This window comes from Phalacrocorax carbo, chromosome 26 (genome assembly GCF_963921805.1).
Source record: "Phalacrocorax carbo chromosome 26, bPhaCar2.1, whole genome shotgun sequence".
Taxonomy (NCBI): domain Eukaryota; kingdom Metazoa; phylum Chordata; class Aves; order Suliformes; family Phalacrocoracidae; genus Phalacrocorax; species Phalacrocorax carbo.
Genome location: NC_087538.1, coordinates 2,583,613 through 2,593,023, shown reverse-complemented (window position 1 = coordinate 2,593,023; position 9,411 = coordinate 2,583,613). Strand labels below are relative to the sequence as shown.

General features: G+C 55.0%; 1 protein-coding gene across 1 annotated transcript; it reads right to left on the bottom strand.

Moving 5' to 3' along the window:
• Nucleotides 1–6,476: 6,476 nt before the first annotated feature.
• LOC135317485 (olfactory receptor 14C36-like) lies at nt 6,477–7,436 on the bottom strand. Its single transcript, XM_064473778.1, has one exon. It carries the CDS (start codon nt 7,434–7,436, stop codon nt 6,477–6,479), a length of 960 nt encoding a protein of 319 aa, XP_064329848.1.
• Nucleotides 7,437–9,411: the final 1,975 nt, after the last annotated feature.

The window sequence follows — 9,411 nt, the reverse complement described above, 5'->3', positions numbered from 1 at the left end:
GTGGTGGTGGTGGGGTGTCTTTGTTTTTTGTGTGAAAATGTTGTGCACAATAAAATATAATTACACATCCCACTTCTAATTCACTGCCTGCCTCTTGAATTTGACCCAGAGATTGTGTAAAAGGAACCTGCAGCAACTTGTTTGTCCAACACCATTCCAGGGAGACAGTTGTAGAAGCTGCAGTGGCCGTGCCTGTAGAGAGGTGGGGGGGAAAAAATAAGTCTCTGCACAGCAGGTTGGGGGGGAGAAATAGTCCCAGTACAGCAGCACTGCCAGGGAGCAGCAGTTCTTGGTGTTTTCAGAGCTGCTGTCTTCCCACTTCTACGGTCTCCTGAGACGCTGTGTTGGTGTAAGGCCTGAATGCTCTTGGAGCTTGGTTACAGTCCTGCTGTGTTTTAGTCCTGTGACTGCAGGAAGGGACAGGCAAGGAGCCCTTCTCTGATAGAGCTGACCTCCATAACCCCATTTCCATCAGGAAAGGGCATCTCCTGAGTGCAGTGGCTGAAGGCTTATGTCTTCTGCCAAAGTTGCTCTCAAGGACATGCCCAAGGAATAGGCTTTAAAAAGGCTCGTTGTTTTGCTTGTTCTCCATGGGCTCAGTGAGATGAGATCATGGTCCCAGTAGGGCCTTCAAGAGACTGAGGGCTGGTTCAGGTGGTGCTTGTTGGTGGCCAGCACCCATGCAGGTGGTTAATGGTCTCTGATTGACCCCCCTGGGGCTCTGGAGCTTGTGACAGGGCTGGTGGCAGGTGAATGTTTTTCTGTAGGGACTTGGGAGATGCCAGGAGAGCAGAGGGGATGTGCAGGGAGGGACAGCGTGTGCCAGGGAGTTGGCAGTGAATGGACCCCACTGAGCACCAGCCTGTCCAGCACGGTGTCGCCCAGAGGTGATACCCTAAATGTGGGTGTGAAGTGGCAAACAGGAGCTCAGCAAGCCCAGGGGACACAGCAGGGGCAGGGAAAGGAGTCTGGTGGATGGTTTGTCCTACCCTCCATGAACTTGCCCAGGCTGGACCCAGCGCAGCACCCAAACCCACCTCACAGCACTGGAATAAGGCGGGTACCTCTGAGCACCCTCCATGGCCACAGGAGGGCTTGTGCAGGAGGTGGTCAGCGGCAGTGACCAGCACCAGCTGGCTCTGCCCCCCAGCCTGACCAGCACAGTCCAAGGGAGTCACGCTGTGGCCCTGGGCACCACAGCCCACTTTCTCTGCAGCGCAGCACCGCCAGCTCGGGGGCTGTGGGGAGCATGGGGGCAGGGTGCAGGAATGGGCGGCCCGGCCAGCACAGGTGTGCTTAGCTGGGGAAAGGCATCCTGTGGGGAGATGGGATGTGCTGGGAGAGGAGCAGGGCACCGTGTGTGTGCCCGTGAGGCACAGACAGAGACATCCTTTGGTGCAGGTGCCCGGTTGGGGCAGGCTGTCCTGTCCCTGGGGTAGCAGGAGCTGCCTGAGGAGCCCCTGGGCCAATCCTCTCCTGTCGTGCTGGGGAGCAAGTTTGGCACGAGGGGCTGCAGAGTGCCCGGGCTGGGGAATCTGCTCAGTGTGTCAGCTGGATGAAGATTTGTGGCCCTGATGTACTGAACCATTTCTTCTCTGCCTGCTCCTCTCACCTCACTAGTGCCACTCTTTCCTAGAGCCTCCCTCATCCTCGTCTCTGTGATGCCCAGAACAGCCCCCCTGAGACAGTCTGACAATGCCCTTTCCCACCACCATGCCCACCCCTGCTCATGCCTCTCACCTACAGCCTGTGGAGCTGAAAGGATGGGGGCAGGGGGCACTTGACAGCTGCTTGAGAGCTGGACTGAAGAAGTGGAATATGTTTTGGGTGGGAAGTTGGCTGAACGATGACGGTCAACTGTCATGTGTGGTACAAAGTGCTCCTGACAGACCCTTACTGGTGGCCTCCCTCAGTGACCAGCCCTTGACCACCACTGCGGAAGTTTTTTATTATCCCTCTGTATGATGGGACAGAAAGCACTTTCCTTTGTGGATGTTGCCAAGTTGCGGCAAGCTCTTGAGCAATCATAGAATCATAGAATCATTAATGTTGGAAAAGACCTCTAAGATCAAGTCCAACTGTCAGCCCAACACTACCATGCCTCCTAAACCATGCCCTCAAGTGCCACGTCTACATGTATTTGAACACCTCCAGGGATGGTGACTCCACCACCTCTCACGGCAGCCTGTGCCAGAGCCTGACCGCTCTTGCAGTGAAGGCATTTTCCCTAATATCCAATACAAACCTTCACTGATGCAGCTAGAGGCCAATTCATCTCGTTCTATCACTAGTAACTTGGGAGAAGAGACCAACACCCTCCTTGCTACCATCTCCTTTCAGGTAGTTGTAGAGAGCAAAAAGGTCTCCCCTCAGCCTCCTCTTCTCCAGGCTAAACCCCCCCAGCCCCCTCAGCCGCCCCCCAGCACACTTGTGCTCCAGACCCTGCCCCAGCCCCGCTGCCCTTCTCTGGACACGCTCCAGCCCCTCAAGGCCCTTCTTGTCCCGAGGGGCCCAAACCTGAGCCCAGCATTCGAGGTGGGGCCTCCCCAGGGCCGAGCACAGGGGCCCCATCCCTGCCCGGCTCCTGCTGGCCACACCAGGGCTGACACAAGCCCGGGGGCTGGTGGCCTCCTTGGCCACCCGGGCACTGCTGGCTCATGCCCAGCCGTCTGTCAGCCAGCACCCCCAGGGCCTTCTCCGGCACGCAGCTTGGCCGTGTCTATGGAGAAGCTGAAGGGCGGCAGCCTGCGGGGATGACGGTGAGGTTACTTCTGGTGCTCAGGGGAAAGGCCACGGGAAGGCTGCCGCGCTGGGACGCCTGCTTGAAGGGTGGTTTCCCAGTGGTGGAGCTTTCCTTGGAGGGAGGGAAGAGCAGGCGAGAGCAGCACTGCCACACAGGGCAGCCTGGGAGGTGGGGAGTGGCCATGAGGAGGAAGAGATGTCCCTCAAAGGGTCGTGCTGTGGTACATGAAGTCCTCCCGAAGGAGGATGGGATCAGTCCGTCTGTTTCACAGAACAGAGCGTGAGGACGGACAGACGTCAGTGACTGTATGGCAATGGCAGGTGAGAGCAAGGTGGGGAAGAGAGGGGGGTGTCTCCAGCGTGCAGGGAAGAAGCATCGGCTGTGGGACAGCACAGGACAAGCTCTGGTAGAGAAGGCAAAGAGCGCTGGCAAGGCTGGAAGCTGCCAGGAGAACCCAAGGCTTTGTCCCCGTGGCTCTGGCAATCGCCTCTGCCAGCAAGGCCTATGAGGAGACACGTTGTCCTCAGGCACGGGGGCCTCCTCGCCCCCTCGCACACCCCAGTGAGGCTGGGCACTGCCATACCCTTGTCCTTCACTCACCATCACAGACCCCACAGCCCCCTGCCCCAGGAAGGGCCCTGAGCGCTGTGTGAGGGACAGGATCTGCCTTCCCCGGGGCTGGGGCTCAGAGCTTGGCCTTTCTGCTTCATGAGGCAAAGCCAGGTTTTCCCCAGCGTCTGAGCTGCCGGCACATTACCTTGGCCTCCCTGGAGTCACGGCTTCCAGTTATCTGCCCTAACGAGTCCCTGGGGAGCCTGTCTCAGAAATGTCCCCCCTTAGAGGGACTCAGTCCTGCTTCAAGACACTTCAGGGTTTTTTCCTGACTTTAACTTAAGGAAAGGTTTGCGCAATCTCCTCTCAGTCCCAAGGTTGAAGGACTCGGCACCAAAGACGCGATGGGGCTCATTAAAAGAAAGAAAGGCCAAACGAGCTCTATTTCTTCCTCTAATTTTCTTCAAGTCTTGTACAGTTAATTAGAGAAGTTTCCTAGTGACTTATGGAGAAAGGTTTCAAGGAGCTTCTAATAAAAGGACCTTTTATTTTAAAGGTTATAGTTTAATATTTTTCAGTTTAGAGAAGAGGCGATGGCAGCATTCTCCAATAGATACTGACCCAGGGTCTCTCCTAGGGAGACCTGGACTGGTCAGGGAAGCTGTCCCTTCAGGTCTGACACAGTAAGGACAACCTCCCACTGCACCTCCCCAGCCCCAGCATGTCTCTCGTCAGGCACCTGGGACTTGTGCTGCTTTTCCTTTCATCAGACTGCTCCACTGGTCTCTGCAGCTGGGTGTTGCAGCTCCTTCATACCAGCTCCCACCTGCTTTCCCTTGAGAACTGGCTGCACACAGGCAAAGGGGGATGGTTCTTATTTTTTGAGCAAACAAATTAAAACCGATAAGGTTCACCATTAAAGTAAAACCCACCCCTCAATTGTATGCCAAGTACAACCTGCCACAAATGAGGTTCGCCTTCCACAAGGCAAAATCATGCAAGAAATGTTATCAACAGAAAGGATATGGTACAAAAAACACAATTAAAGAGTTCACTAAAGACACATTTAGATGGACTATGGAACAATAGGCAGCCTTTAAGTCCCTCCTGCTCAAAGCAGCCACTGGATGTTTGAGAGGTGCCTGAATGAGCAAAGAGTGAGGGGAAGGGAAATCTGGAGAGCAATTGCAAGTGTTTCTGTGCAGATGGGCTGCTGGAAAGGTGATGTCAGACGTGGTCAGTTTAGTTAGGACAGGTGGGAATGCATGAAAGATGAGGGAGATGAAATGCACAGCCTAATAGAGAGAGCACTGACCGTGCAAGCCAAGAGGAGGGTCAATAGCTCTGCTCTTGCTATTAATGCACATCCTGAAAACTCCTCATTTCGAGAAACCATGGGGAAACACTGACATTTCATCGCAAGTATTCAGCTGTTTCAGCTGAGGCAGGTCTCTCGCTGCCCCCTGGGCAGCCCCTTCCCCCGCCAGCCTCCCTGCACTGCCTCCTGCAGTCTGACCTCCTGAGTCAGGGGGTCCCTCTTCATCCACGCTGGCCTCTTGCCAGGCCTGCTCAGCTCCCTGCGCATCGGGCTGGCTTCTTCCTGGGCTTTGAGGACGTTGTCCCTGGAGATGCAGGAGGGACTCACAGGGTCTTTGTACTCCAGGACAGTCCAAGCCTATCCTCAGCTGACTGAAACGACCTCTCCTGCAGTCCCGCACCCTCATTCTGCTAGTTGTCCTTCTTCTCCACCATCTCATGGTCATTGCAGCCATGGCTGCCCTCAGCCTTCCCATCCCCAGCCAGGTCCACCTTGTCTGTGATAAGAGACCAGCCCTACTGAGCTCATCGAGTGTCTGTGCCAAAACATTTTCTTTTGCACCCTCCAGGAACCTCCAGGGTGCTTGTGCCCAGCCCCGTTGCCCTCCCAGCAGACTGTGGAGAGGTTGGCCTTGCCAGGTAATCAAGGACCCGTGACCGCTGACCCAGCTGACCAACGGGATACTCCTTACCGTGGGATATCGTGCTCGGCAATGAAAGCTGGGGGAAGAAGGAGGAAGCGGGAGTGGTCAGAGTGATGGCATTTCTCTTCCCAAGAAACTGTTATGCATGATGAAGGCCAGCTTTTCTGGAAAGGGCAAAATATCTCCCTGCTGGTGGGAAGAAGAGAGTTAATGTCTCATTTTGATTTGCTTGCATGTGCAGCTTTTGCGTTACCTACTAAGCTGTCTTTATCGCAGCCCATGAGTTGGCTCACTTTTACCGGTCCATGGCTCACTGTTGTGTGAGAGTGTTTGGGTGTAAAGTATGTACCTGCTTTGCTGGACAAGTGGGGCTAGCGAGGAGGAGGAGGACACCAGGATCTGGAGAGACCCAGGGCCGGACCTGCCAACTGCTGGGACTGTACGGAGCACTCGTGCAACCTTCACCCCAGATCAGCCTGAGAGGGGGAACGGGATGGGGCCGCTAGTGTTGCTCATGGCTGTGTAAGCGCTGCTCTTGGTGTGGTGGCTGCAAAGGTGCCGTTGGCTGTTGGAGCTGGCCCTTGTAGGGTTGGCTGTGTCCACCTTTGTTTCCTTGCAGATCCCTGGGTTTAGTGCTTGCCCTTTGGTGACTCCCTCTTCGGCGATCTCTCACTTTGTGGGGCTCCAGGCAGTGACACGGTCCATGCACGTGTTGTGGGCTCTGCAGGCAGCTCCACATTCCTCTCCTGGAGGATGCCTGTGCCCTGCCACGCGCTGGGACAGCGCAGTATGACAGCATCTCGGTGAGCATTCACTGCCTCCGCTGTCCATTGACAACAAGGGATGTGTCCTAAACCCAACCCTTGATCTCTAACAGCCACCAAGGTGACGATGAGCTTTTTACTCAGGCCCTTTTGGGGGGAAATTCCCAGGCCTGTTGCTGACATTAGCTTTAGAAGAACAGCCAAATCGTGAGGTCCTGCCTGATGGAGGCATCATTTTCTTACAGAGATGGTGTGAGAGAATCAGCTCTGAAAAAGCATTACAAAAAACACCTATACAGGTTTGAGGTTCATTTATAAGGAGAGTGAGCTGAATACAAATGAATATGGAAGAAGATAACAACCATAAATATAGGAACAAGTAGACTAACAAAAAAAAAAAAAGAAAAGAATAAATCAGTAACCAAAGTAAAGGCCTGCATTGGGATACACTAGATGTCATTTGAGGAGAGCGAAGGAAAGTGTATTGATATTGACAAATATCCACAAAATCACTTCCTTAATGGACTGCTCGAGCTCCTGGTTCCTCATGCTGTAGATGAGGGGGTTCACTGCTGGAGGCACCACCGAGTACAGCACTGCCACCACCAGGTCCAGGGATGGGGCGGAGATGGAGGGGGGCTTCAGGTAGGCAAACATGGCAGTGCTGAGAAACAGGGAGACCACGGCCAGGTGAGGGAGGCACGTGGAAAAGGCTTTGTGCCGTCCCTGCTCAGAGGGGAGCCTCAGCACAGCCCTGAAGATCTGCACATAGGAGAAAAGAATGAAAACAAAACAGCCAAACCCTAAACAGGCACTAACCACAAGAATCCTGACTTCCCTGAGGTAGGTGCCTGAGCAGGAGAGCTTGAGGATCTGGGGGATTTCACAGAAGAACTGCCCCAGGGCATTGCCATGGCAGAGGGGCAGTGAAAATGTACTGGCCGTGTGCAGCAGAGCATAGAGGAAACCACCGGCCCAGGCAGCTGCTGCCATGTGGGCACAAGCTCTGCTGCCCAGCAGGGTCCCGTAGTGCAGGGGTGTGCAGATGGCCACGTAGCGGTCGTAGGCCATCACCGTGAGGAGAAAAAACTCTGCTGATATCAAAAAGACAAACAGAAAGGCTTGTGCAGCACATCCCGCGTAGGAGATGTCCCTGGTGTCCCAGAGGGAACTGGCCATGGATTTGGGGAGAGTGGTGGAGATGGAGCCCAGGTCGAGGAGGGAGAGGTTGAGAAGGAAGAAGTACATGGGGGTGTGGAGGCGGTGGTCGCAGGCGATGGCGGTGATGATGAGCCCGTTGCCCAGGAGGGCAGCCAGGTAGATGCCCAGGGAGAGCCAGAAGTGCAGGAGCTGCAGCTCCCGCGTGTCTGTGAACGCCAGGAGGAGGAAGTGGGTGATGGAGCTGCTGTTCGACATCTGCTGCCTCTGGACGTGGGTCCTATAGGAAAAGACAAAGACAAGTTAAGACAGGTTTCTCTGAGCAAAAACTATGCCATTTCTTTTAGATCCTCCCACTGTGTCTCGCAAAACTTTTTACACCTCTGGGGAAAGTTTCATTCAGGTCCCTGACTTGAGCCTCACTGTGTGCTGGCTGAGCAGCCAGAACTCTGTGTGTGGCCTCTCGAGGAGTCATCCCTGCCCTGCTGCACAGGGTACGTGGGAATGTGGCAGGGGAACAGGCTGGATATTCAGCATTTGTCAGACAAAACCACGCCAATCGCAGAAGGGCTTGTTCACATCTCCACTCCAGTGCTAAGGAAAGTGAATATAAGAAAGGACGCTTATTAATTTTCTTCACATGCCATGTCTGGTTCTCTGAAGTCAGAAGTTCCTGCATTTCTGCTGCACATGGAGTTATTGACTGTGAGAGCTGCCTAAGAGGCAAAGGGATTCACTGTGGCTTAGGGCAAAGTGAGGGTTGCTGGAAGGGCTTATTCCCAAGTGCCCTGCACTGACACCTTTGGGTGTCAGAGACCAATCGCACTCCCATGTTACCCTGAACAGACACCAGACACTGCTGACAGCTGAGGGATCGCTAAATGTCTCAACCTTACTTAAGGTATCTGAGCAAGGTCTCAGCACCCAAATCTTGCCAAGGAGACCCGAAGCTGGAGGTTGGAAGGACACCCCAAGGAGATGCCCCAGTGTCCTGATGAAGACAGCTCAGTCAGGGGCACACAGCGCGTTCCCCAGCCACACAGACTGCTTTGCCCACAGCCCCACAGTTAGAGAAGAGCTTGGGCACTTCATTCCCATGGAGACACTTGCCTGGGAGAAATCATAAGATCAGGGCCTGACTTGGCTGCTGCAACTCCCATGCCCCGAAGAGCCTGACAGCAAGAACTAGATAAGGGGAACAATATCACAGGCTAGTGCAGAAACAAGGACGAATGCAGTGATGGTCTGGGTCAGAGAGGCAGTGGAGAGACAGCCGAGCGCTCAGGGAAGCGTTACCCTCACCCAGCTGTGCACGCCAGCTCCCAGACATCAACATTGCCCTCCTTCCCACAGCATTTCTCATTTTAATTTCCTCTCATTCCCTGATCATACCCCTGCTGCCTGGACATTTTCCTCCTCAGAGGTGTTTGTCTGTGCCATGTCTTCTCCCTGTCAGCGCTCACAGGCCCATCCCAACATCGGTGCACTCACCTTGGCCCTACAGAAACCTGCCTGTTTGCAGGGCACTGCCTGGGCACATCTTCCTCTTTGCAGGTGGGAAAGGGCAGGTCAGGACAGCCCTGGTGGGGCCAGCAGAGGTGATGCTGGTGCTGTCCAAAGGCAGAGGAGTGGCTGAAGGCACTTCAGGAGGCTCCCAGTAGACCTACTGCTCACTCAGAGTTACAGCTCAGGAGACTCAGTAGTTGTTCAAACATTACAGCTCCTATTCTATTTCTCCCATCCCCCCATCATCTCACCCTTCCCCAAGTAGGAAACTGAAAACAGACCCTGGAAAGCTCCTTCTCTTTACATCAAACCCTGCCTTGACCTTCCCCTTGAAAAGAGTCCTCCAGAGATGTCCTCATGGTGATGTGGAGCTGTGAGCAGCCCTGACACACACAGCACCCGCTCAGCAGCAGCACAACCCAGCCCTGCCCCGCCGAGCACCGCTCCTTCCACCCACAGCCTGTCCCCACAGCCCCATGGGGAGCTCCCCGGGCAGGCTGGGCACTGACCCTGGCATGGAGCAGAGTCCCTGCCCCAGCACACAGACCCCTGGGGTGCAGGGACCCTGCTCTGAAGGACAGCCCTGGGCAGCCCTGGGTGCGCACCCACCTTCATCCCACTGCAGCCATACCTGGCAGAAGGGAGGAGGGGGCTGGCTTGCCCCGTCCCTCGGATGGTGCAGCGGGAAGCCCTGCTCGGAAGCATGTCCTTCTCTGTGCTACAGAAA